Below are 26697 nucleotides of genomic sequence, written 5' to 3'. Positions count from 1 at the left end.
CCTGGGGCCCGAGAGCTGGGGAGAGACTGGTCCAGGGGGACGGACAGACAGAGCACACACTTCTTAACCTCAGGAGATCCAGACAGCTGGCACAGAGCATGACCCACGGAGAACTTAGCAAAGCAAAACGTGAATGAAAACTACGGGAAATACAGGCACCGGGGGAAGCAGGGACGCGTGGACGGGCGCTCAACACTCTTCGTTAGAGGGAGATGAACGGGTAATGCCTAAAATGGAGAAGTAACAATAGAATTTCGTTCAGAGATTTGGAAACAAATACCAAAGGAATTAATAAAAGAAGTGACCAACCCGAGCAACATAGCGAGACACTGTCACTACAAAAAAAATTTGTTTTAATTAGCCAGGCGTGTTGGCACACTCCCTAGTCACAGCTACTCAGGACGGTGAGGCAGGAGGATCGCCTGAGCCCACGAGTTTGAGGCCACAGTGGGCTATGATCATGTCACTGTACTCTAGCCTCCGTGACAGAGCGAGATCCCATCTCTTAAAAAAAAAAAATCGGCCGGGCGTGGTGGCTCACACCTGTAATCCTAGCACTCTGGGAGGCCGAGGCAGGCAGATTGTTTGAACTCAGGAGTTCAAGACCAGCCTGAGCAAGAATGAGACCCTGTCTCTACTAAAAAAATAGAAAGAAATTAGCTGGACAACTAAAAATAGGTAGAAAAAATTAGCCAGGTGTGTTGGCCCATGGCTGTAGTCCCAGCTACTTGGGAGGCTGAGGCTAGAGGATTGCTTGAGCCAAGAAGTTTGAGGTTGCTGTGAGCTAGGCTGATGCCATGACACTCTAGTCCAGGCGACAGAGTGAGACTGTCTCAAAAAAAAAAGACATATGCCAGAAATGCTAACCGAAGGTTGATTTCATTATATTAAATTCAGATAAATAGACTGAGGCAGAAAGCAGTATCAGAAGTTGAGGATCACCAAAAATGACTTTTTAAATGTTCAGCTTACTAGGCAGATAATTATAAACTTACTGTACCCAGTAATATATCCTGCTATACGCATAGGAAAAATAACAGGTCTGCAAGAAGAAACTGACTACTGTACCACTATGGCGAAAAATTTCAACTGGTTTCTTTTTTTTTTTTTTTTCCGGCATATTATGGGGGTACAGATTTTAAGGTTTCAATAAATGCCCTTTCCCCCCCTCCCCCCACAAGTCTGATTTTCCAGCATGACCATCCCTCAGATGGTGGACATGTCACTCATTATGTGTGTATATACCCACCCCCTCCCCCCCCTTCCCCAATACCCTATTACTGTAGTACCTATGTGTCCACTTAGGTGCTGCTCAGTTAATACCAGTTTGCTGGTGAGCATATGTGGTGTTTTCAACTGGTTTCTTGCAGTAAGTGAAGGTAAAGCAGCCAGAGGGTCGGAGTAGAAGAAGAGGATTTGACTAGCGCGATAAGCAGGATTTCTAAGCATGTGCGCAGTAGAAGCCCCACCCTGAAGATAAGACCTAGTGATGGGCGTGACTACGCTGCATATCTGCACAACCCATGCGTTTCGTTGCAGAGCAGTAAAGAAGACGAGCAGCCCTTCTCATCTGCCCCATGAGATTGCTCGACATGAGAAATTGGGGCCAATGGTTCTAAAGAAAATAGAGTCACAAGAAATTCAGGATGGAATTTGGGGTTTAGAGAGTTATGATGATGTTCCAGAAGAAGGCGACTTAACTATATTTGAATAAATGTAGATTGTTGTACCATACTTAAAAAAAAATAACATATCCCCTGAAAATAAGCCCTAGGGTGTCTTCTTGAAGAAAAATAAATATAAGACCCTGTCTTATTTTCGGGGAAACATAGTAGTTCAAAAACACATTCTTGGGCCGGGTGCGGTGGCTCATGCCTGTAATCCTAGCACTCTGGGAGGCTGAGGCGGGCAGATTGCTCAAGGTCAGGAGTTCAAAACCAGCCTGAGCAAGAGCGAGACCCCGTCTCTACTATAAATAGAAAGAAATTAATTGGCCAACTAACATATATGTAGAAAAATATTAGCCAGGCATGGTGGTGCATGCCTGTAGTCCCAGCTACTCGGGAGGCTGAGGCAGGAGGATTGCTTGAGCCCAGGAGTTTGAGGTTGCTGTGAGCCGGGCTGACGCCACGGCACTCACTCTAGCCTGAGCAACAAAGCGAGACTCTGTCTCAAAAAAAAATAAAAAACACATTTTTTTCAACCCATGTGAAAAATTAAGAATGACCATAAAGCATGTTTCCATACACTTCAAAGAATTAGTATCCTACCAATTTCTCTAAAAGTCAACAACAAATGATAATCAAAGCTTTAAATCTTGCATTTGGGAATTTAATCACAGGCACAACTTTAAACAGAAGGAATCATGGAAATAGGAAAGTACTTAGAAGTGAATAACAGAGAAGCCACCTGTCAGAACTGGCAGGACACGGCCAACGCAGCGCTGGAAAGAAATTTATAGCATTGTCACATGTTTAGTAACAAAGAAAAGCTGGAAAGTACTGAGACCACTTCAGACATTTTTTTAACAGAACAGTGGAACAGACCCAAAGAAAGCAGATAGGAAGACCATCAAGACCAGAGCAGAAACAGCACAAGTACACAGTTGGGGGTAGCTGATAAAGTTCAGAGGCAGTTTTTTTAAAAGACTAATAAATTTGTCATACCTGGCAGGAGAGATCAGTAAAAGATAATGTGTACAAATAAACTTAACTTGCTAAAGGACATGAGCGTACATAAGCCGTCCCTGGTGTACTGGGAGACCGGTTCCAGGACACCCTCCGCCGCCAGCATCTGCCGCAGTCCACACACGCTAAACACAGTCCACACACGCTAAAGTTCTGCATTCAGCCCTTCAGGACCCAGGTGTCTGAAAAGTCAGCCCTCCGTATACACCGATTTCGCATCCCTCAAAAACTGTATTTTCAATCCACATTTAGTTGAAAAAAATGCAAATGTAAGTGAACCCTCACAGGTTGAACCGGTGTTGTTTAAGCATCAACTGTAGTTGCTCCAGAAAAAACAGGAGAGGAATTTTAAACAATGTCATGTCAGTAAGTTTGGGAAAATTGGATGTAATCGATAAATTCTTGGAAGAATGAAACTTGTCAAAACTGGCTCAGGAAAACCTGAAGTCCTACAACCTTGAAGTAAACAGAATCAGGTTAAAGAGCCCCGAGAAAACACCAGGTGGCTTCCCTGGAGGTTCCACCGAACCGTCAAGGAACAAATAAAACCTTAACAGATGCTTCTGGAAACTAAAAAAGCACAGAAGGAATACTCACCAACTCATCCATCTCACGTGTCCAGTGTCACCTTGACACTCACCCAAGAGGGATAGTTCTAGAAAGGAAAGCCGCACACCGGTGTCGCCCACGGGTCAGGAGGCAGGGAAACAAACCCAGCAGACAGAGCCCGGGGTCTTCCCAGCCCACCGCCCAGGAGTACGGAAGTGGTGTAACCCTAGACAATCTGCTAACATAACTCACTTCAAGAGACTGAAGGGGGAGTTGGGATTTCTAATATCCATTTGCAAAAACAGCAGTAACAGGCTTTTGGCTAACCAGGAGTAGACAGGACTTCCTGAGGTAAAAGACTGAAAAAATTGGCACATTCACACCGTAGAGTGCACAGAAAGGGGGACGTTCACACCGTGGAGTGCACAGAAAGGGGGACGTTCACACTGTAGAGGTGATGAGGGTGAGTTTTGGGCTTTGGTATGTGGAAGTTTTTACGTTAATTTTTGTACTTCTCTACCTTGTTTAAGTCCTTTAGAAAGACATGTATCCTTACAAAATCATAGTGAATTTTCTTTAAAAATACAAAGATCAGGAACAGATACATCAGGATGTTAGTATGGGTGACCCTCTGCCCCCAGGGGAGGACAGACCTCGGCTGTTACATCTTTTATCTCTGGCATTGTTAAAGCTCATACCCCCGCCCCAACACAAGAAATGGAAAGACTAGGTAATTATATACTATATAAGAAAAGAAAGTAAAAATTATATGAAAACCGGAGAACATGGAAAGAATCGTGTGGGGGCAAGAAAGAGCCCAGAGGTCAACCCGCAGTGTGTGCCTGTGGGCAAGCAGGACAGGTGGTCGCCCTGGCACCCCGGGTCTGCCGCAGGGCCCCGCCCACTCTGTGGCTCGGGGCAGTTACTTAAGGTCGCTGAGCTGCAGGGTGGGCGTGGACTGACAGCACCTTCACGTTGAGGTTCCGGTGAGATGCTCACACGGCCTGGCTCGGTGCATTCCCTGCAAGACCTGCCAGCTGTGCATCAGAGCAGACGGTGCTCTCACGACCCAGTCGAGCCGGGACAGTGGGCAGGTCCTCAGGTTCCTGCCTCGTGGCCACGCCTGGCAGAGGAGAGCAGCACCTGCCGTCCCCATCTCTGATCCTCCCACACCCTTGTACTTGTCTATCCTCGTGACCAGCAAAAGGAAAGTGCCTTTCCTGTGGCTGCATCTGGACACAGTGTCTTCCTTCTCAACCCTGGCCAGCAGTGTCCTGGGATACTGGGAGCCGGCCATGTGGCCGGGTTAGGTTGCAGTGGGCCTCTCTGTCCACCTGGTCCCCAGAGAGGGGAAGAGGAGCCTTACTGTGGGCGTGGACCTCCATACACCTTGCACGTCAGCTCTGGCTCAGCACTTGGGCATCCTGGCTTTTCTCGGTGTGGTGCATGTGGGGCCGGCCACAGCCTCGTAGTGAGGGCCTCTTGTGCGCTCTGGTGACATCCAGAGGCTGGAGGACCACTTCTGAGATCTCACGAGGGACTTTCAGACGGCTGGAGTTGGGCTTTGGGGGACACGTGGAATGGGGCGAGGAAATTAATCCAGTGGACGAGCCTCGTGGAAGAGGAGCTGAGGGTCTGTGGGGGTGGAGGCTCCTCACAGGAAGAGGACACAACACAGGTCAGCACACACCTGCCGGCTCCGACAGGTGCCATCTGCGCCTGGAACCCAGGTCCTCCGTTACCACAGGATTTGGATAGGGCGGACGTGGTGTTGCCGTCGTCAGGGAGATGTCATGGGGAAGAGCAGAGAGTCAGTGGGGGAACCTTCCACCTGCTTCTGGCCTCGGGCCCCCACCTTGGAGGGCTTCTTGATGGCGTCTTCCTTCCAGCCCCCACCAAGGGCTGTCACCTGGAGCCAAGCCCTTGCCCCACACCTGTTGCGGGCCCTGCGCTTCCCCTAACTACTCCCCTTTCTAAAGTAAACTGAGTCACCATTCCCAGGAAACCACGTGGTGCCTCTGACCCTAGCCGCGCCCAGCCATGGGGTGTGCCCATCCCTGCGGGCTAACACTCAGATACCCACAGGCAGGGGTCCCGGCCTCAGGTTCTGGGAAAGACTATTGTCCTCCAGGTAAAATCCTGACCCAGGTGTGGTGGCTGTCAGCCTCTAGGCAGGGCACCACCTGCCAGGCACCTTCATGCCCTGGGAGCTGTCCCCGCCTGTGCAGACTGTCCCCTGCGTGGCAGTCACCTGAGAAATAGCAATGGTGTCTCAGCAGAGCAGGCTCTGTATATATCTGAAGTTGCTTCTAAAGTTGCAGCTTCGCTTGGTTAGTCTTATGGGACTGTCTTTCTCCCCGCAGTGAAGATAGTGATCCGGGGGGACAGGAACACGGGCAAGACGGCGCTGTGGCAGCGGCTGCAGGGCAGGAGGTTCGTGGAGGAGTACATCCCCACGCAGGAGATCCAGGTCACCAGCATCCACTGGAACTACAAGAGTGAGTGCTCCCCACACCGGGGTTCGGCCTTGGATTTCTCTCCCTCAGCACCGCGGTTCCCGGCAGACGCTGCCCTGGGTTTGGATCTTCCCGGGGCGCCGGCTGAGGGAACGCCGCGTGTGGAGCCCCTGTGAGCGCAGGCCCTTTGGGGTCTCCCGCTGTCTGGGTGTTGAGCTCTCACGCTGGACACGCAGGCCTGGGGGCAGGAGCTGCGCGAGAGCCTGTCCCAGCACGCGGGGCCGGGGCTGACGGAGCGCCCCAGCTGCCACACGGCAGCAGGAGCCCCCGCTCCTCTGCGCCTGGACTCCTCACAGCTCACAGCGACAAGGAGGCGCGCAGTGGCTGGCTGGCTGGGTGGGACGGCCCCTCGTCCCTGGTCTCTGCTGAGGGGGGCTGGGCGCTCGCTGGGGCCGCAGCGGGTGGGGAGGGGCGTGTGGGAGCACCAAGGACAGCGCGCACTTGGGCCCTCGGGGAACAGGACGGCTGTGGGCAGACTGGCTGCCACAGGAGGCAGGGCAGCTGCTGGCCCGTGCGGGAGTGCTGACAGCAAAAGGCCTCTGAGCCATTTTAAACACTTCTTGTTTTTATTAGAAAAAAAAATCTAGTGGGTTAACAGTGGGATGGGACACATAGGAGCCTTTTAGGAGATGACTTCCAACTCCCGAGATGTGACAGTTGACACCCTGGACAGCTGAGGGTACGGCCTGGGGTCAGTTTGGCTGCTGCCCCTGGGGGGGTGCTGGCTGCCCAGAACTCAGAGCCTGCAAGGCCGGCAAAGAAGCCCTGCCCTCCCAGTTTGGGGTGAGGCTGGCGTGAGTCCCCACCACCACCACTGGCACCTCGCCCAAGCACGCCCCAGAGCATAAGATCGCTGCTGGGGATGGGGCGCAAGGGAGCGTCAGAACAGGGGCCCTTCCCCACGCTGTGTGAAGAGACGAGGACCTGCAGCTCCCAGGAAGCCTGTGGAGTGGACCTGGCCAGATAGGGCCCGGGAATCATGGAGCTCCAGCCTCCACAGTGAGCGGTGGGCACCGCCCTCAAACTGAACTGGAGCCGGTCACCAGAGGAGGTGACGCGGGCAGTCAGTGACCTTCTGACCTGTCCTACAGGACAGCACCTGCTGGGGCCCGAGGGGTCTCCTGCAGGCCCTGGGGTCTGCACGAGCCTTGCCTCGTGCCGTTTACAGGTGGGAAACAGACCCGTGAGGCGGGTGGCCGCCACAGGGCAGAGTGGCGACCAGCCCTCCTGAGCGCAGCACGGGGCGATGCCTGGAGGGGACGTGTGCTGATGTCCGGCATCCGCCTGCGTGCAGAGGCGCTGGTGGGGGCAGGTGGCCCAAGGGCAAGCAGAAGCCCACCTCTGTGAGGCTAGAAGTTCGTGCTGGGCGCTAATCTTAGGATTTTTCCCTGTTTCAGCCACGGATGACATCGTGAAAGTTGAAGTCTGGGACGTGGTTGACAAAGGTGAGGTGCATCTTCCCGTCTCAGGTGTTCTGCTAGCGTTTCACTCGCTGTGTGAACAGTGAGTGCTTTCCTCCCCTCCCGTCACGCGTGTGGCTGTTGCACTGACCGTGGCTGCTCATCCGGGCTGGTCAGACGTGGCTCCTGCTCTACTCCAATCAGACACACATCCAGGGTGTGTGCCGGAGACTGTGTCGCAGCTGTGTCCCAGGGGCCGGGATTGGGTTTGTTGCCAACTGCTCATTTAGGGCCGGGTCCCGGTCAGGGCCAGATGCACGGCAGCGGGTCTGTCAAGTCACTGCACTTTGCTGCCTTGAGCATGTGTTCGATCACGGAGCCACGGAGCCCACACAGTGCGGGCGGGGCAGGGGCGTCTCGGGGCCTCCTGCATTGCCACTGCCAAAGCGCCCGGGGCATGCGCTGCTGTGCCCGTAGCTGAGGACCCAGCTCCTTCACTTCTGAAGCTGCCGTCCTCCTAGGTGGACGTGTCCCGCTGGCTGCTGGCTCACCAAGCTTGGTGCTCGTCAGGGTCCCAGCCCCCACACAGACCCCAGCCAAGCTTATGGGAGTCCTGGGAGGGCCGCAGCAGGCCCCACGGTGTCCACACAGCATCCTTGGCCCACTGTTCCAGTCTGGTCCTATGCGTGGGAGCACACGTCCCTCCCAGGTGCCAGCTGTGTGGGCCAGCAGCGTCACCCAGGGCTGCAGGTCCCTTGTGGCCGTGACACTGCCCTCCCGGTGTTGGCTATTCTAAGTAAGGGGATGTCAAAAGCTGTCTCAGAAGCTCTACCCAGGGGGAGGCCGCCGGCCCTGGCCTCAACACCCTGCCCCAACACCCCTGCCCAGCAGCTCGCTCACCCTGCAGGCTCCACCTCGCTCCTTCCAGCACAGGCTCCTCTGTGCGCCCGGACGGCTGTGAGGCCGATGGCCTCTGCCTTCCTTCCTAAGTTCAGGGAGCCAGCTGGGGCTGCCCAGGAAGCCTCCCTTGGGTCAGGGCTGCTGCAGGGGTGACACTTGGGGTCAGCTAGCAGAGCAGGGATGGGGAGTGGCAGCTGCTCGAGCTGAGTGGGCACAGGGGAGCGCAGCAGCCTTGAGCCCAGCGATTCCACCCTTGATTTTTGTTTGTCTTTTAACAAGGAAAATGCAAAAAGCGAGGCGATGGCTTGAAGATGGAGAACGACCCCCAGGAGGTGAGCCACACCCCTGTGCTGCCTGCAGTTGCATTTTGGGGTGGCAGCTCCCCTGAGTCACCTGCCACAAGTTAGCGCCACTGCCTTGGCCCCACTCGGCACATGTCACCCTGGCCTGACCCCAGTTTGAGTCTGAATGACCTGAGAGGCATTTAAGTGAACCGGACAAATGTGACATCTGCGTCATGGCGGCCTGAAGCCCTCGAAGCACAGGACGCATCTCAGAGCCGTGGCCGTGTTGCTGGCTAGTGCCAGCTTGTCTCCCTCCTCAGAGCCGCCCCGGGGCCACCAGAGCTGCTGACGCCCCTCCAGTCACTAAAGGGTCCCAGTGTCAGCTGTGTCCTCCTGCCCCATGGGCAGGGGCCATGTCCTGTCCCTGTAGGGCAGGGGGCTAAGCGACCCCACCCGGCCCCTCCGCTGGTGTAGGGCTCCTGACGTGGCCGCAGCACCATAGCCACCCGTCTCTGGCTCTGGGAAGTTCTGGAAGGCGCGTCTGACCGAGGGTAGCCGACCGCCGGTACCGCTTCTGTTCCTGAGTGGCGCTTTGGCAGTTCGTGAGCCCTGGGGACGGTGCTGCTGGGGGTCAGTGACTCCCCAGGGCAGGCAGCTTGTCCAGGGCCACCAACAGCAGGGTTGGTGTTTCCTGTCAGAGCCTTTCAGGCAAACTTCTGACCCTCGTGCTCAGTAGCCCTGGGTTTACTTAGCAGTAATGTCTCTTTAGCCTGTTTTTTTCCAAATAAAAACAGCTCTGTTACCTTTTCAGATTAGGAAAGTCCTGTTGGGCTGTTTCTAGGTGACCATGGTCCACATGGGTGGAACCTGGCCCAGAGGAGCCTCACACCTGTCCCCTCCCGTCCCCAGGCGGAGTCCGAAATGGCCCTGGATGCCGAGTTCCTGGACGTGTACAAGAACTGTCACGGGGTGGTCATGATGTTCGACATCACCAAGCAGTGGTAAGGCGGGCGCTGCCTGTGACTCTGCCCCACGTGACCTCTCGGCCACCCTCTCTGTCCACCAGTTAGCAGACCAGCGTGCGAGGGCCACCTGGCCTAGATGTCCCTGGGCATGGGGAGAGGGCGTGTGGTCACGTCTGTGCAAGGAGGGTGAGGTGGGCTGGTCAGGCTCAGGCCAGTGGCAAAGGGTGGTCTGGGGTGAGGCGCACACCTCTGTAGTCCTTCCCGAAACGCCACCCAAGACTGCTGTCCAGGGCCCACTTGTGCTGGCGGCTTCCCAAGACCCCGACCTTCGGTGACTCGCCAAGAGGAGCCACAGCTCAGGTTCCTTACAGCGAAGCAGCAAAGGGAAGAGGTCGCCAGATGACATCTGGGGAGACTGGGCCTGAGCCCCCAAAGTCCTCTCCACGTGGAGTCACGTATGAGATCGCCACAGGAAATGCTGGAGCCTTAGCACAGCATGCTGCCCACACGCGTGAGCTCCAGGCTCCGGAAGAAGGAGTCCCGGTGAAGACCAGCAGTCTGGGAGCAGGGCCTCTCCTAGCAGGGTGCTGGCAGCAGCGGGAGCAGCAAGTTCCCTGACACGCGGGCACCTGTCTTTCGCAGCGTTGGGATCTTGCTACACAGGCCCACACAGCAGCTTCTTTCACTCAGAGCACAGCCACGCCACTGTAGCCACATGGGCCTGCCACAGGTCAGCGTTCTAACCTGGGGCCGGAGCTCACACCTGGCACACGTCGGCCACTCAGGCCCGAGAGACAGGCCCGCCGCTCCCTGGCCATGGCCCAGCCAGCACCACCTCTGCCAGCCTTTGCCCGCATGCCTCGACCTACCCTCCCAACGTGCCAAGGCTGACCGCTGGCACGTGCGGAAGAGGCCTCGGGTGGCTGTGAGCATACGCACCGGAGAACCACGTGCAGGGCAGGCAGCTTCCCCCGGCCGTGAGCTCCAGCTCGGCACGGCACCAAGAGCCGTGCGCCAGGTGAGAGGCCGTGCTCCACTCCACAGGTGCAGGACCGGGAGGACATTTTCTCCTGTCTTGGCGGCAGTGGTCCACTGTCCTGCTGGGCGGGAAGTGGCTTTTCTCACATCCGGTCAAGCCTGGACACTTGAGTGGCCATGTGGGCTCCACCAAAGCGCCCTGTGTGTAGCCTCTGCCTGACAAGCTCTGCGATGCCTCCCACAGCCACCAGGGGAGCAGAGCGCTGGGGACAGCAACGTGTGGGCACTTGGGACAGTTGGCTGCCACCTGGGTGTGAGGAGTGGACAGGAGGGACAGGAGGACACGAGCCAGCCGGGGAAGAAGTGGCGCAGACGCTCGCGCAGGGGCCGTGCGACCCCGTTGGCAGGGAGCGCTCGGCAAGCACCCGGCACGGACAGGCTGCTGAGACTGGTGCCTGGGCTGCATGTGGAGGACAGAAGATGACCAGCCGGACGGTGGCTCTTGGCGCTGTGTGGGTTGGTGTACTTGCTCCCCAGCACACCGAGAGGCGTGTTCTGAGCCATGAGAGGCAGGAGGTGTCCAAGGGCAGGACGCAGGAGGCTGCAGGTGGCCACAGGCCTGGCCTTTGTTAGTGGTTAGTTTAAGTTACTGTGTACAAAGTGAACTCCAATTAGGAACATCAGTACACGCATTTTCCACTCAGTTGTATTGGTTTTCTATCATGAGGTTTGTTATGCTTGTGTCATTGGTTATTCTTCTGCAAACCATTCGGAGAACGATTTAGGATGACCCGTGAGGCCATGCAACTAGAAACTCCGCGGCGGGCACGGGTCCTGCAGAGGCCACTGAACCTTCCTGACGGTGACCGCTGAAGAACAAAGCCCTGAAGACAACTTGGCCACGTAGCACGTGCCATGAGCGGGGCTGGGTGCAGGAGCAGGACGCCGGGCGGAGCAGGATGAGGGCAGACACAGGCAGACGGGGACATGTCCGGGACGGGGCAGGCAGGGCCTGCAGGGCCGGCGAGGGCTCAGCGCCCACCCCACTTTGTTCTGTCAACTCTGCGCACATGTGACACGCTCCTGCAAGCAGGGTCCTGGAAATGACAGGCAGCCACGGTCCTTGGCCCAGGTGCACACCAGCTTCCCCGGGAGGGCCTGGCGTGCCCGGGCGGAAACTGAGGCAGGTCTCCCCCCAACTCTCCAAAGGACCTTCAACTACATCCTCCGGGAGCTGCCCAAAGTGCCGACACACGTGCCCGTGTGCGTGTTGGGGAACTACCGGGACATGGGCGAGCACCGGGTGATCCTGCCGGACGACGTGCGCAGCTTCATCGACAGCCTGGACAGGTGGGTGCTGGCCGCCTGCTGCTCCTCAGTGCACTCAGGCAGTGCCAGGGAGGGACACTGAGGCAGCCACGGTGCTCGCCCCCTCTCTGAGGCCAAGTCCCAGCCTTGGTGGGGTTGAGCCTCTCAGGACAGGGGGTAGGAGGGGGCTGGGCTGGGCTGAGGGGGCCGCACTAGGCTCATAACACACCCGGGCCAAAGCAGGAGGCTGGTGCATGGGAAGCATGACTCGGGCACTGTGGGGCCACCTGTGGGCAGGTCGAGCTCCGCCACTGAGCAGGCCTCAGCAGGGTGCTGTGCCCACAAGGAGCCTCCTGGAGTCGGGAGGCCAGTGTGGACAGGGCTCAGGCCCAGGTATGTCCTTGGCACAGGAGGGGCCAAGTCACACCCCCCACCAAGGGTCCATCTGCTTTTTTGAAAATAGACCTCCAGGTGCCTCCTATTTCCGCTATGCTGAGTCTTCCATGAAGAACAGCTTCGGCCTCAAGTACCTTCATAAGTTCTTCAATATTCCATTTTTGCAGCTTCAGGTGAGTCCTGTGCCTCCACCCCTGGCCCTGAGACAGCTGTGTGTGGGCTGGAGGCTGGGCCAGCCAGAGCGGAGTGGCCTGCCTCGGCCGCGTCCCCCTCTGCCGGGCAGCAGAGCGGACACTTGGGCTGCGGTGCCTTTTTCCACTCACGGACCCTGCGCCCCAGGTGCTGTCGGGATGCTGGCTGGGTGCGGGTCCCTCCACCGCCCTCACCTGCCTATGCACACCTGTGTTCCTTGGCATCCCCAGTGTGGCCCTCCAGTGACCTCGTGCAGCCTTTTTACTGTTTATCAACGTGCGCCATAAACATCCCGTCTCTCCTAGTCCATGGACGCACCTGCTTCCTTCTCGTGGTTTGTTTGCTCTGTGCTGTAAAGTCCCCCAGTGTGGGTGCAGGGAGGCAGCCTGTGGCTGTGTCCAGCCAGCAGAGCTGCCGTGGCGGCGGAAAGGCACGGCCCTGCTGTCCCACGGGTCCCTCCTGCCACTGTGGCTGCCGTGGCTGAGGGTCTGACGTTGGCATTTATTTGCCGGGTCTGAATGTGACACACAGCCCAGAGGCCCCGTCAGATCAGATATGGTCTCAGGCCACTCGTTCCTGCCCGTGAGGGGGTCGTGGCAGCCACTGTGGGGCCGCCCTGCCCAGGAGGCCTGTACTGGAGGGGCAGGGCGGGAAGGCCTTGTTCTCCAGAGGCAAACGTTGGGGCTACTCAGCCTGGGGGGCAGGTCATATGAATAGGAGGGGTGCTTTCTGTCCTGGTCTGCTCCTGCGACTGGCATCTGTCCCCCAAGCCACACTAGCACCCGGGCGTTGTGCTGACCACCAGGATGAGATCGTACGGGCCTCCAAGGTCTCTGTGGTATTGCACTTGGCAGCTGGACCTGCCGCACCGAGTCCTGACAGCCACACGTCACCACCACACTGAGCTGAGCAGGGCCCTCAGAGGGCAGAGGGGAGCCACTTGTCACTCGAGGGCACCTGCTCAGGGCGGCTGCCCCCCTTCTGCAGAGGGAGACGCTGCTGCGGCAGCTGGAGACCAACCAGCTGGACATGGACGCCACGCTGGAGGAGCTGTCCGTGCAGCAGGAAACCGAGGACCAGAACTACGGCATGTACGTGGCCCTCGGGGCCAGAGTCCCGTCCCCCCGCCCTGTACGAGTGGGGGGTGGTGCCACGCCGTGCTGCAGACGGCCGTGGTGTGCACTGGGGACCGGACAGGGGAGCGCCACACGTCTGGGGTACGTGAGCTGTCCTCAGGGGTCGCGGCACGAGCGTGGCGGCGCTCAGAGAAGGGAGCGCAGTCCCAGACTCTGCATCCTCTCAGCCCACGGCCTTTCCCAGTCTTGTATTTTGGGGTTTTGTCATACATGTGCAATAGTAAATCATTTAGATTAAAATAAGTTTACATTGATGTTTTAATGGGAGCTAGGCTTACCTTGGCAGGCAGGACCCTGGCTGTCCCAGTGGCTGCTGGTTCCTGGGGACGGTGGAGGCAGACGCTACCTGGGGGGTGGCCATCAGGGCCAGGCATGTGGGGTACTGCCCCACGCCCAGCACTTTGGGGCTCTTTGGTAGGCCTGGCAGGACTTCCCAGGTGCTGCGCTGCTGGCCAGCACAACAGTGTGGCCAGGCTGCTTTTTGTGTGGACTCCTGACTCGACTTGCCTCACGCAGAATGAGCCACACCTGCTGGTTCTTATGTGTGTGGCACCGGCACTGCTGACAGGGTGGCCAGACTGGCTGGTCCTGGTGCATCCTGGCTGTGGCCACGTTCCCTGTTAGGGGACTTGGGTTTGCAGATTGGCACCAGCGTGGAGTCAGGCTTCTGAGAGCTCCTCGACTCACAGGCCCCTTGGGCTAGAGGCACATGGGGCGGGACGTGGACCCTCCGTGAGCTGAGCAGAGGGCAGCTTAGCATCTTCCTGAGTGTGCGCGGGCAGCGCAGGCTGCCCTGGGGGCTGTGGGTCAGTGGCCCGGCCTGTCACCCTCTGGTTCCTCAGAGGCACTTCCTCTTCCAGGGAAGCTGCAGCCCTGAACCTGACTTGGGGGCCTGGCGAAGGGGCCGGAGGGGCTGTGTGTGCCCATGAGCTGGGGCCGCACCTCCCCCAGGACCCAGACAGGAGCATGGCACCAGTGGCCGGGGTGGCCCTCCCAAGGCCCCCAGCAGGCTTGTCACCAGGAGGAGACCCTTGGGGGTCTCCATGGAGCCAGCCTTGGCTGTTGGCTCTGGACACAGGAGTTGCAGCCAGGAAGGCAGCTGGGTGCCGAGACAGCAGTGGTGGCCTTCGCGCACCTGGCTGCCAGGCTGGCCCCAAAGGGAACCAGTGCCCACCCAGGTGCTTCTCTGTTAACCAACCTGGTGTTTCCTCTGATGGAGAGCTGGGCAAGCAGCCTGGGACAGGGCAGGGGTCAGCAGCACAGTGACCTGGGCAGGTGTCCACCAAGCCCCACTCTCTGTCTGCTCTTCTCAGGAGGTCCCTTTGCTCGGGCAGCCAGGCCCACCATTACCACTCGGCAGCCTCCTGCGGGGAGTCCCTGCAGGTTGTGCCTCGGACAAGGAAACCTAGCAAATAAATCTGGAGGATGTTGCAGGGAGCCAGACGCCCTAGGTGGTCATCTGTCTCTGTCACACTGTTGTTTCCTGCCCTTAAGACCCTCGTTCAGTGTTGCCAACAGTCAGGAGTTACTTTGTGTCCCACCAGGGTGTGCCGGAGCCCCTGGGGAGAGGCAGGGGGTGGCCGCTTCTCACTCCCTGCCTTCCCCTCCAGCTTTCTCGAGATGATGGAGGCTCGGAGCCGTGGCCACACGTCCCCGCTGGCAGCCAACGGGCAGAGCCCGTCCTCAGGCTCTCAGTCACCGGTCGTGCCTCTGAGTGCCATGTCCACGGGGAGCTCCAGCCCCAGCACACCCCAGCCCGCTCCACAGCTGCCCACAGACGCCCCCACAGCCTGCCCAGCCCCGCCAGCCCCTGCGGCCCCCTTGGAGGCCCCCGCTCCAGCCCCGAGGCGCAGCATCATCTCTCGGCTGTTCGGGGCCTTGCCTGCTGCCCCTACGGCACCTGCCCCTCCAGGTGGGCCCCAGGGCAGCCCCTCAAGGTGGGCTTGTGCAGTGGCTCCCTGGCCATAGCTCCACACTGGGCCCTGTGCCCTCACACTGCAGTGTGGCCCCGGGTCCCCGGAAAGCTCCCCTCTCCCACCTCCTGGGTGGGGCACATGCCCCTCGCCCCCACCCCCGGTCCCAGGATCCCAGTCCTGCCTGCTCAGCCCTAGGGTGGCCCTGGCCTGGGGGACCCTAAAGGGTCACATGCCAGTGCCTGCTGTTCACAGAGCCAGCCCCTGTGGCCGAGGCCCCCACTGAGGTCCAGAACGTGGAGGACTTTGTTCCTGACGACCGCCTGGACCGCAGCTTCCTGGAGGACACAGCCCCCTTGAAGGACGAGAAGGGAGCTGGAGCCAAGGCCCCGCGGCAGGACAGTGACAGGTCTGGGATGGGGCTGGTGGACCTCCTAGCACAGGCCTGGGCCCTTGCAAGTGCCCTGGGAGCGGCCTTGGGCCAACTCCACGTTGGGGCATAGGCAGGGCTGCTCTGGGCTCCCAGGAGGCCCCCGTGCAGAGCGCCAGGCCACGAGATGCTGTCTCCCGGTGGCCCAGACTGGGCTGCATGGAGGAAGAGCCCCCAGGCCTCAATTCCTGCCACAGGTGCCAGGGCTGTGCCCTTCCCCTTGGGCTGCTGACCCTTCCCAGGGCACTGTCCATACCCCCTCCCACCCACGGACCAGCAGCAGGCACCATTGTCTGTCCAGCTGCTCTGCTCAGGAGCCCTATGAGAGCAAAAGTAGGTCTCCCCACCAGAACACGGACCCAGGCAGGGCTGCCCCAAGGCCAGGGCATGTTGGATACCAGAGGTGCCAAGAGATGGGGTAGGGGCCCAGCCACCAGACCCCACCTCATGACCTGACTGCCTGCTCCTTTGCAGTGACGGAGAGGCCGTGGGAGGGAACCCCATGGTGGCAGGTTTCCAGGACGACGTGGACTTGGAAGACCAGCCACGTGGCAAACCCCTGCTGGCCTCAGGCCCTGTCCCCAGTAAAAACGTCACTCTCTCCAGCGAGGAGGAAGCAGAGGCGCCAGACTTCCCCGGCGTTGCTGCCTCGGCCCCCCAGCACTGCTCAGAGCCAGAGACACAACGGTATGGGCGGGGTCCTCAAGGGTGTGGCCAGGAGGTGGCCTCGGTACCTGACCCTTCTGCTTCTTCCTCAAGGTCCTCCGCCAAGGCCTCGAGGCCACAGAAGGGGGCAGCACCCCCAAAGGCTGAGGTGCCCCCCCAGCCGGGAGGCCCCCCCATGCGCACGGGTCCTGAGAAGCGCAGCAGCACCAGGCCCCCCGCTGAGGGCTCCTCCCGTGGGCCGGAGGAAGGCAAGGCCCAGCAGGCGTCCTCGTCAGAGAGTGACCCCGAGGGGCCCATTGCTGCACAGATGCTGTCCTTTGTCCTGGACGACCCCGACTTCGAGAGCGAAGAGTCGGACACGCAGCGGAAGGGGGTGAGTGCACCACCGACCAGGAGGGTGAGGGGCTCTGGGGCGGAGTCTGCGGGTAGGCTGGGGACGGCCCCGAGCTGGGCTGGGGAGTGGACAGGAAGCTGGTGGGAGCAGTGTCCCGTGTCACCACGCTCAGGCCTCGCTGGACACTAACGCTGGGTTGGGTCTGGGGGTCCTACAGCCTCGGCCCCATGGGGTGGGAGTGACAGTGGCCTGACCAGGCACTCGCTCTCCAGGCGGAGTTCCCCGTGCGAGACGACCTCTCCGACACGACTGAGGACGAGGGCCCTGCCCAGCCACCCCCGCCCCCCAAGCCCCCTGCCCTCACCTTCAGGCCGAAGAACGAGGCGGATCTCTTCGGGCTGGAGCTGGAGGCCGTCCCCAAGGACAGCAGCGAAGAGGGTGGGTGGGCCCCGGGGGCATATGCCCCACCTTCTGGAGCCTGGGGGGGACTTTGTCCCTTGGTCCTTGCCCTGTGGTGGCCCAGGAACCTGCCTTCAGAAAAGAAAGCCCAGCCAGACACCTTTTCCCATCTGCTGACCGTGGGCGTCTGGAGGCAGAGGGGCTGTGTCGGGCTTCCTGGCTTTGCCCAGGACCTGGGTGGCCCCGAGTCTAGCTCTGTCTGGTGTCTGCGGCGTGGTTCAAGGCCCCTCCTGGAGGGCCAGGGCTGACTGGTCTGTGAGTTTCTGGACAAGTCCTATCACTGTCTGGGGTCCCCCGTGCGCCCAATAGTTTGAGCTTCCGCATCCCAGGTGCCCATGTCAACTACAACAACCCCGGCGAGGGGGGTGGGCCTGGCTTCGTGTCCACATGGGAGGCGTTCCGTGGCCTGGGCAGTGCTCTGTGGCTGCCGGGGAGCTCATTTTACTCTACGTTCAGCCCTCCTGTGCGGGAGGCTGGCGTGGCCTGTGGCTGCAGCCACGCTCTCGTGGCTCCGTGCCCCAGCCAGCCTGGTCCTGCCCAGCAGCTTAACCAGGAACTCATCCCGCAGTATCCTTGTCCTCAAAGGGAGAGGCGTGTCGTAGTGGGAGGGCATTTGCACACCGCGAATCGTCACCAGCATTTGGGGTGCCCCAGCCACCCGTGCAGGGCAGAGCTGAGGCCAGGGACAGCTGACCCCACCCTGGTCCCTGCCCAATGCTAGGCAGGTGGGAGGGGACAGTGGCCTGGAGGTAGGCCCCTTGCCCCGAAACGGGTGACATGCTGGCCAGCTTCACACCATGTCCTGCCTGCTATACCAGGGGACCGGCAGGCCCCGAGCTTCAGGCTGCGCAGGGCACTGAAGTGCGTGTCACCTGTGCAGGTAAGGAAGGCAGACCGCCCTCCAAGGAGAAAAAGAAGAAGAAAAAGAAAGGCAAGGAGGTAGGTATCCCCCTCAGGCTGGCGGTGCCTGGGAGAGGGCCCTGGTCCCCGCCTCCAGGTGACACCCTTCTACCCCAGGAGGAAGAAAAGGCTGGGAGAAAGAAGAGCAGACACAAGAAGAGCAAGGACAAGGACGAGGACAAGGACAAGGAGGAGCGGCGGCGGAGGCGGAAGCCCCCCCGCAGCAGGGAGAAGAAGGCCGAGGACGAGCTGGAGGCCTTCCTGGGCGGCCACCACCCTGGGGGTGGGGACTACGAGGCGCTCTAGGCCTTCGACTGCCCTGTGCTCGCTGCCGCCTGGGGGGGCCTGTGCCTGGCGGCCTCTGGTCGGCGGCCCCTGGACTGGGCGCTGCAGGTGCTGGGCCTCCAGGGCCAGCGTGCACCTGCCCTGCAGGGAGGGAGGGGACAGCTGAGCTCAGCCGGGCTCAGGACGACTGGCCCTCGTGGGGCAGAGCCACAGCCAGTCCCCAGCATTTCTCAGGGAATTGACTGAGGCGGAGGAGGGACCCACCAGGGTCTGTTTACAGAGGCAGGGCCCGGGCCGCTTGGCTTCTCGGACACCCACCACCCAGCGCCCGCTGCTGCTTGCCCTCCCGCGCCCACCCAGGCCTCAGCATGCCGGCAGCCCACTTCCAGCCACGCTGCTCAGGCTGCCGACAGCCCCCGGCTGGCCCTGAGCACAGGTGTGCAGCCCTACGGGAGGGCGAGGCGGGCAAGACAGTGTCGCCGGAGGTCTCTCCTGGGGGGAGTACCTCCAGGGACAGTCTTCCCACTGTGGCCCCAGTGGGCACCTGCTCAGGTGAGCCCACAGGCGGGAGCTGGGGTGCTGCTCAGACACTCCACCCGGACCATAAAGCTCTCCTGTTTTACCGCTGCGTGTGTGTGTTCATCTGCCTGCGCCTGCTCCAGAGCCGCCTGCGGGCCCAAGCCCCCTTCGCCCAGGTTGCAGGGGGTTGGCAGAAAAGCCCTGAGCACCCTCCCTTCAGGCCAAAGCCCTTTTACCCAAGGGGCAGTTGCCTCTGGGACAGGAAGTGGCCCAGTAGCGCTGGCCCCTGATGGTGTGAGGAGGATCCTACCTCAGGTTCCCCAGCTCAGCCAACAGCCAGCCCGTGGTGTCGGGGGTGGAGCAGTGTGGCCACACCCGGGGGGCCCAGCCCTTCAAGACACCTGTCTGCACGCTACAGGGCCTCCTGGACAGCCACCTGCATCTCTTGGGCCCCTGCCCCCTCCAGCCCCCAGTTCCACCAGCCCCACAGCCACTGCTGCCAGGAGAAGGGGGCGTGGGGTGCTGCTGGGCCCCCTCCCTCCTAGGTCTGCCCCTGGGTTCCTGTGTTGGGGGAGCTGTGCCCCTGGGCGGGTGCTGGGGGCTAAACCCTTCAGTCTACAGTCTGCAGCCAGTGCACCCAGGGCTGCCTTTTGGGGTCAACATTAAGTGAACTTGCCCAGGACCCCACAGGGAGCAGCAGTGCCAGGGTCTCCGTGGACCCTGCATTGAACGGGATGCAGCATGGGGCAGGTCTCCCCTTCAGGGCAAGGGCATCTGTGACAATCGCCCCTCTGCCAAGCTGGGCTGTGCCAAGGCCCAGCACCTTGGGGAGGGGGCTGGCAGGGTTGGGGCGAGGATGTCTCTGGGCAGGTTATGAGTGGGCCACATGACAGCCCATGCTGGCTTCACCCAGGAGGGGCTGGGTTCCTGGGGACACAGGAGTCTGCAGGCCCCACTCGGGCCATCTGGCCCCAAGTACCTGACACGATTTTGGCATCTCTGGTGCTGAAGTGGATAGGGCCTGGGGAGAGGCCAGTGGGCAGGGAGTAGCCCATCTGCTCCTGCCTGAGCCCAGCGGGCCCAGGCCAGGGCTTGGCTCCTTCAGTGCCCTGCCAGGCTGCCAGCTGCCCAGGCAGGTAGCCTGGGGGCTGGGCTGGGGGACTGGCAGGCTGCTCCTGGGGCTCGAGTCCCTTGCTTGCACCCTGAGATCTGTGCTGGGGATGCCGCAGGGACCCCGCACTGCACAGCACCAAGTCGGAGCCAGTGAGGATCACGATATCCCGGCCCCACTACAGCCCCCATCGGGCGCGGCCCCTTTAAGTGTGGCTCCCCTAGCTGCCACTGGGGGCAGCACTGAGCAGCCAGGCCGGCGCAGCTGCCTCGAAGCTTCTGCCGGTGCCGGGGACGCAGCGGCGCCGCGCCGGGGACACAAGACCAGGCGTGGGGGTGGCACAGCCCACCGGGGCACAGTCGGCAGAGCAGCACCCAGGTAAGGGGTGGGGGAAGAGCTGCCCAGCGTGTCGCTCTCATGGGCAGGGGCTGCCTTAGTGTCTTCCGAGAGGATGGGGAGTCCCCGCCCCCAGGCGGCTCGGCGGGTCCCTGGAAGGGCCGTTCCAGGCCTGGGCTGGGGGAGGGGGACGCCCCCCGGCCTTCCACGTGGGTTCCGGAACGCCTAGGGCCCCGGAGGAGGCCGACCCCACCCCCACCCCCACGGAGAGGGGATGTCACTGACAGCAAGGCCGCTGTCACCTCCGCGGGGTGGAGCCTCACACCCTGCCATCCAGCCGGTTCTGGCCTGGCCTTGAGCTTAGGATCGAAAGAGCAGGAGGGTGGATGGTCCTGCCATCGGGGTAGAGACTTGGGTGGGGCTGAGCCAGGGGTGGGGACAAGGACCAGGACTTAGTGGCCTGACCCAGAAAAGCAACCCTGCAGGAAGCCGGTTGTACACCTGGGACATAGAGGGTTGACCCATCCAGACCGGGGGAGGCCCATCCACTAGGGGTCCTGCCAGGTGAGGGGCCTGGCCACCCCCCTTCTTGCCCCCAGCTCACCTTGGGGCAGACTCCTCTGGACCAGGTGCTGGGTGCAACAAGGCCGGGGGCCGTTGCCACCACCCACCTCCCCAACCGGCAGGACCCAGGCTCTGGGGACCACAGAGGTGCCCGTGGTCCACATGTGAACCCTGGCCCATCTTGCAGCGTGGGGGCTGAAGAACCACGGGTTTCCAAGGAGCCCTGCGGAGCCACAGTGGGGAGGGCCCTCTGCTGTGAAGCGGAGGGGGGGGCTGCTTCCTGGCCTGGTTCACGCCTCCGGGGAAGAGAGGCCGCCATGAGCTCATGGCTCTCAGAGCCTGGCTCCCAGGCTGCGTGCACCTCCGGAGGGTGTCCTGTGCGCTTGTGCAAGGCTGGGGGAAAGTTTTCTCTGGACCTTGTCTTAAGCACCCCAAGATAGCTGGGGTCAGAGGAGGTATCTGGAAAGGAAAGGGAGCTTTAGGGCCCAGGTATGCTGTCTGGGGGCATTTCCCTGGCCTGGGCCACAGCAGGAGTTGACACTGGGCTGGATGCGGCGGACTCTGGAGTGCAAGCACCTTCTCAGGTCTGGGGCAGGGGATCTGTGCTCAGCCTGGCCAGCAGGTGGGACGGTTGTGACAGACACTTCGTGCAGAGGGGCTAGGGCCCAGGGACTCGCCCTCGGGCTATGCACTCTCAGCGGGGTCGCTCTGCAGTGGACACCCGGCCGGGGGGCCTAGGTCTGCGGGGACTGGTGGAGCCCGCTCCGCAGGCAGGTCTGTGGATGTGCCCGAACGCGCCCCGTCACTCCAGCCGCGGACGGCAGAGGGCGCGGTGCTAGGACCCTTCTCCTGCCCCGGAGCCGGCCCCGCCGTCACTCGTGCGGTGCGGGAGGGAGACCAGGGACCTCCGCGCAGGGCTGAAGGGGGCAGGAACGCCGCAAGCCCCGCCGCCGCCTCCGGGAGAGGGAGGGGGAGGGGCAGGCCCGGCGGCTGCACAGCTGGTTCCTCCCGCAGGTGCTCCCGACGCCGGCATGGAGCGAGCGCCCCAAACCGTGGCCAAGGCTGGCAGCCGGGGCTGTTCCGCCCGCTGCGCCCCAGGTAAGCCGGGCCAGCGCGCGAGAGTAGCGGGGCCTGGGCTGCGGAGGGGGCCGCCCTGACCCGCGTCTCCCTCCAGGGCAAAAGCCCCGCAAGGCCGAGTGAGCTGGAGCCGCCAGCCTGGGGACCTCTTTTAAGATGACCCGTACGGACCCGCCGGACCTGCTGGTGTCGACCGTGTACCAGGACATCAAGGTGGCGGCCCCGGGGCCCGCGTCCAGGCGCCCGCCATGTGAGCGGCCGGTGGCCCGGCCCGCCGCGCCCGCGCCCGCGCCCGCGCCTTTCAACAAGCGGCACTGCCGAAGCTTCGACTTCCTGGAGGCGCTGGACGGGCCGGCCATGGAGGCGCGCTCGGAGCCACCGCCCGCGGAGCCCGCCGCGCCGCGTGCCCGGCCCCGCGACGGCGAGCCCCGGCGCCGCGCCCGCTCCAAGAGCGCGCCCCGCACGGCCCCGAGCCTGGCGCCCGCGCCCGCCTCGCCGCCGGTGCTGCCGCGCCGAGGCCGAGAGGCCCAGCGCGAGAAGCGGGCCGAGGCATCGCCGCGCCGGGAGCCCGCGTACCCCGCGCTGCGCGCGCTCGCCAACGAGCTGCACCCCATCAAGCTGCAGCCGCAGCGGGGCGGCACCGGCCGCATCGCGCCCCTGTGCGCCGCCACCGGCCGCTGTGCGCCGCCTGAACCACCCCCGGGGCCCGCCCCCCACGTCCGCTGCCGCCTGGACATCAAGCCGGACGACGCGGTGCTGCAGCACGCCGCCCGGGGCTCGCGGCCCTGCGGGCCCACCGAGGCGGCGCCCTGGGCCCGCACTGTCCCACAGCTCCACGGCCTCACGGTGCCCGGGCCGCGCCACGTGGCGCTGTCCCGCACCCCCACCCCGAGCGACTCGTACTGTGCGGACCCCCGAGCGCTGTACTGCGACGGGCCTCTGCCCGGGCCGCGGGACTATGCGGAGCGCCGCACTCTGCACTTCAGCGCCCCGCCGGGCCCCACCCAATTCTTCTACACCGAGGATGCCGAGGGCTACTCAGGCGGCTTTACAGCCAGCCCGGGCCCTCCCTTCGACGGCTACTGTCCCAGGCCCTACCGGTCCGAGGAGCCCCTGGGACCCAGCCCAAGACGTGGGGGCGGCTATTATGCAGAAGAAGTTCGCACCTTCCCGATCCAGGAACCGCCCTCCCGCTCCTACTACGGGGAGGCACCCCGAGCCTATGGCCTGCCTTTCGGGCCCCACTTTGCCCACATTGGCCCCCAGGAGCCCCGGGCCCACCCCGCCACCCGCCCCTTTTATACAGAGGACTTTGGGCGGTACCGCGAGCGCGACGCCCTGGCTCGGACTTACCCGTACCCGCGCAGCAGCCAGTCCTGGGCTGACTGGGGCCCGAGGCCTTACCGCACCCTGCAAGTGGCGCCTCCCCACGACCCCGGCCCATTGCTCGCCTCATGGCACGGCGGCACCGGTACCAGCCCTCCCCGACTGGCCAGCGACAGCCGCCACTACTCGCGTTCTTGGGACAACATTCTGGCCCCCGGGCCGCGCCGGGAAGACCCCCTGGGCCGTGGCCGCAGCTATGAGAACCTGCTGGGGCGCGAGGTGCGGGAGCCCAGGGGCGCGTCCCCCGAAGGCCGGCGCCCGCCCGTCGTCGTGAACCTGTCCACCTCGCCCAGGCGCTACGCCGCTCTGTCCCTGTCCGAGACGTCGCTGTCAGAAAAAGGCCGCGGGGGCGAGGGCCTGAGCCGCAACTGGTACGTCACGCCCGAAATCACCATCACCGACAACGACCTGCGCGCCGCTGAGCGCCCCACCGCCAGGGCCTGGGAGCTGCCCGGAGGCCGCCCGCGGCCGCATCCGCCCGCCGCCCCCGCCGGCCCCACCTCTGGCCGCCAGCGCAGCCTGGAGCAGCTGGACGAACTCATCACAGACCTGGTCATCGACTCTCGGCCCGCGGCCGGCCAGGCCCCGGAGCCCGTGACCGACGGCCTGGGCCCCCAGCTTCGCCGCCTGCTGGACTCGCGGCCCGCGGGGCCCAGGGCTCCCTCGCTGGCGCCGCCACGCTCGCCCCCAGCCTCGGCCGGCAGCGCTGAGGAGCCTGCGGGCGCGGGGGAGACGGCCGAGGCTTCTCCGGAGCCCAGCGCAGACGAGGACGACCTGATGACGTGCTCCAACGCGCGCTGCCGGCGCACCGAGACCATGTTCAACGCCTGCCTCTACTTCAAGTCGTGCCACAGCTGCTACACCTACTACTGCTCCCGCCTGTGCCGCCGCGAGGACTGGGACGCGCACAAGGCGCGCTGCGTGTACGGCCGCGTGGGTAGCGTGTGCCGCCACGTGCTGCAGTTCTGCCGCGACAGCGGCCCGGTGCACCGCGCCTTCTCGCGCATAGCGCGCGTCGGCTTCTTGTCGCGTGGCCGCGGGGTGCTCTTCCTGGGCTTCCCGAGCCCGGGCTCCGCCGACAACTTCCTGCGCTTCGGCCTCGAGGGGCTGCTGCTGTCGCCCACCTACCTGTCACTGCGTGAGCTGGCCACACACGCGGCGCCCCTGGGCAGCTACGCGCGCGAGCTGGCGGCCGCTGGGCGCCTCTATGAGCCGGCCGAATGCTTCCTGCTCAGCGTGTCGGTGGCCGTGGGTCCCGGCGCCGCGCCCCCAGGGACCCCCGCGCGGCCTGCGCCCGCGCCACGCAGCTCCGGGCCCACGGTGCGCAAGTTCGCCAAGGTGGCACTGGCGGCCGGCAGCCCGGCGCGTCCGCCCCCGGCGCGGGGCCGCGAGCCCGACATGGAGACGCTGATCCTGACTCCGCCGCCTGGCACGGCCGGCCTGGACCAGGAAGGCGAGGCGGGCCGGCGCGCTCGCGAGGTGGCTTTCATCCACATCCAGCGCGAGCTGCGGCTGCGCGGCGTCTTCCTGCGCCACGAGTTCCCGCGCGTCTACGAGCAGCTCTGCGAGTTCGTCGAGGCCAACCGGCGCTTCACGCCCACCACCATCTACCCCACTGACCGGCGCACCGGCCGCCCCTTCATGTGCATGATCATGGCTGCCTCCGAGCCGCGCGCGCTCGACTGGGTGGCCAGCGCCAACCTGCTGGACGACATCATGTGAGCCACGGGTCCGACCAGGCTCAGCCCCGGCCCTGCCCTGCCCGCTCAGGGCCCCGCCCCCGTCCCTCCTAAGCCCCGCCTCAAATTCCTCCAGCCGTCCCTCCCAAGCTCCGCCCGGTCCCCAACTCTAGCTCCGTCCAGGTCCCCTCCAGGCACTCGGTCCCTCTCCCGCACCCCAGGGTGTTCCCTACAGGCCCGTCCTCCGTCCTTCCCCACCCCCAACAGCCCCTCTGCCCCCGGACCCCTCCCTCCTCCAGTTCCCCCTTGAGGACCCCCGCGGCCGGTCCTTGCCCTCGGTGCTCCCCGCTGGGAGGCGGGGTGGGCCTGAGGACCGCCCAGCTCTGCCTTCGCGCGGAGGGGTCGCTACTGCACAGACCCCACCCGCACAGATCGGGTCTCGCGGAGCTCTCGCTGGAGCCTCCTCACCCCGGCTCCGCTGCGTCCAGGAGCCGGAGTTAACCAAAGCCTCGTCTCGTCACTTTAAACGCGCCCGGCCCCGCCTCCTGTGGTCTGGGGTGCCAGCCGCTCAGAGACCTTTCCTCTCTGGGGGGCACCCTGGTCAGCCTCCGTGCTTGTTGTCCCGAGCGAGAAAGCCGCGGTGCGTCCCAGAGAGGCGGTGGGCAGGGTGTGCGGTCCAATCCGCACACTGACAGTGCTGCCCACCCTGCCGTCCCCTCCTCTGGCCGCCCTGGTTCGGGCCCTGCAGGGGCGGCTGGAGAAAGCAGCTGGAGGAAACTCAGAGGTCTTCAGGCCAAGGCGCCAGCCACCCAGCCAGAGGGGCGGGAGACCTGGGCAGAGGAAGCAGAGCCTATGAGTGGCGGTGCTGGCTAGGCCTGGCTGCGCGACAACTGGGGTGCCCGCCCACGCTCCACATGGCGGCCCCACGCGGCTGCCGGGGCAGAGAGGGGATGCGAACAGCCCCGCAGGCCCTAACGTCACAGGGAGGCGGGAAACCTGTGCGGAAGGCGGGCCAGCTGGGGGGACGGTGGAGACCTTAGCCGAAGCGGCTCCTACCCGCTGGAGTAGGAAGGGCCAAGGAACAGCCCCCGGCTGGGAGCCAGCGGGGAAAGCGTGCTGGCAGCAGGTGCGGGGCGAGCTAGTGGGTCAGCGCCAAAGCCCACCTGTGAGGGTCGGGATCTGTCACGAGACTCAGATTCTTTGCACCCAACTTCCCGCGCGCCCGCTCTGGCCGCGCGCCCTGGGCCCTGGAGGTGCGCCCTGGTCGGTGCTCGGGGCTCCCTGGAGGGGCGAGTGACCGGGGAGGCCAGGCGCTGCGAAAGGCCCTCCCCGGGTCCCCAGCCCTCCTCCAGAGCCGAGACGGGGTGCCCAGTCAGAGAAATTGTGACCCCTCCTCCGCCCCCTGCTCTCGCCCCCGACACGCCTGCGCACCTCTCCAGGGCCGTGCGTCCGCACCCGCCCCGCGTCCCGCTTGTCCCACCCGCCTACGCGGCCCTCCGGGTCTGGCCGCCGCGCCCCCCGCTCCGGGGCCTCCGCATTCGGCCCCACGCCTAACGGCCGGCCTGGAAAGCCCCTGGACAGGAATATTCCCAGTGGGCGAGCGCTTCCGAACCAAGTAAAATAGAACTTGAATGTAGCTGCTGCCTTCTTGTGTTGGGGGAGCGGGGTGGGAAGGAGGGTTTCGGGCTGCGGAGGAGGAGAGAGGGACCTCGGAGCGGGGAGGAGAG

The 26697-nt window shown here is 63.0% G+C and overlaps 2 protein-coding genes across 2 annotated transcripts in view; both read left to right on the top strand.

Annotated features, from left to right (window-relative positions):
• RABL6 (RAB, member RAS oncogene family like 6) overlaps nucleotides 1–18660 on the top strand; it is a 28884-nt gene extending 10224 nt beyond the window's left edge. The window contains exons 2-15 of the mRNA XM_012784543.3: nucleotides 5600–5734; nucleotides 7150–7197; nucleotides 8332–8384; nucleotides 9246–9337; nucleotides 11489–11629; nucleotides 12051–12156; nucleotides 13163–13266; nucleotides 14922–15223; nucleotides 15480–15633; nucleotides 16129–16341; nucleotides 16414–16693; nucleotides 16927–17092; nucleotides 17994–18052; nucleotides 18131–18660. Of these exons, the coding sequence (XP_012639997.1) occupies nucleotides 5600–5734; nucleotides 7150–7197; nucleotides 8332–8384; nucleotides 9246–9337; nucleotides 11489–11629; nucleotides 12051–12156; nucleotides 13163–13266; nucleotides 14922–15223; nucleotides 15480–15633; nucleotides 16129–16341; nucleotides 16414–16693; nucleotides 16927–17092; nucleotides 17994–18052; nucleotides 18131–18319 (2042 nt within the window). The 3' untranslated portion in view covers nucleotides 18320–18660. The remainder of the gene's footprint in view (nucleotides 1–5599; nucleotides 5735–7149; nucleotides 7198–8331; nucleotides 8385–9245; nucleotides 9338–11488; nucleotides 11630–12050; nucleotides 12157–13162; nucleotides 13267–14921; nucleotides 15224–15479; nucleotides 15634–16128; nucleotides 16342–16413; nucleotides 16694–16926; nucleotides 17093–17993; nucleotides 18053–18130) is intronic.
• Nucleotides 18661–18728: 68 nt separating this feature from the next.
• On the top strand, nucleotides 18729–26609 carry AJM1 (apical junction component 1 homolog). Its single transcript, XM_076009188.1, has 3 exons — nucleotides 18729–20306; nucleotides 21843–21926; nucleotides 22003–26609. Exon 3 carries the CDS (start codon nucleotides 22062–22064, stop codon nucleotides 25011–25013), a length of 2952 nt encoding a protein of 983 aa, XP_075865303.1. The 5' UTR covers nucleotides 18729–20306; nucleotides 21843–21926; nucleotides 22003–22061; the 3' UTR covers nucleotides 25014–26609.
• Nucleotides 26610–26697: the final 88 nt, after the last annotated feature.

This window comes from Microcebus murinus, chromosome 12, assembly GCF_040939455.1.
Source record: "Microcebus murinus isolate Inina chromosome 12, M.murinus_Inina_mat1.0, whole genome shotgun sequence".
NCBI lineage: Eukaryota > Metazoa > Chordata > Mammalia > Primates > Cheirogaleidae > Microcebus > Microcebus murinus.
Note: the sequence above shows the minus strand (reverse complement) of the source record. Positions and strands in the feature narration are given on the sequence as shown.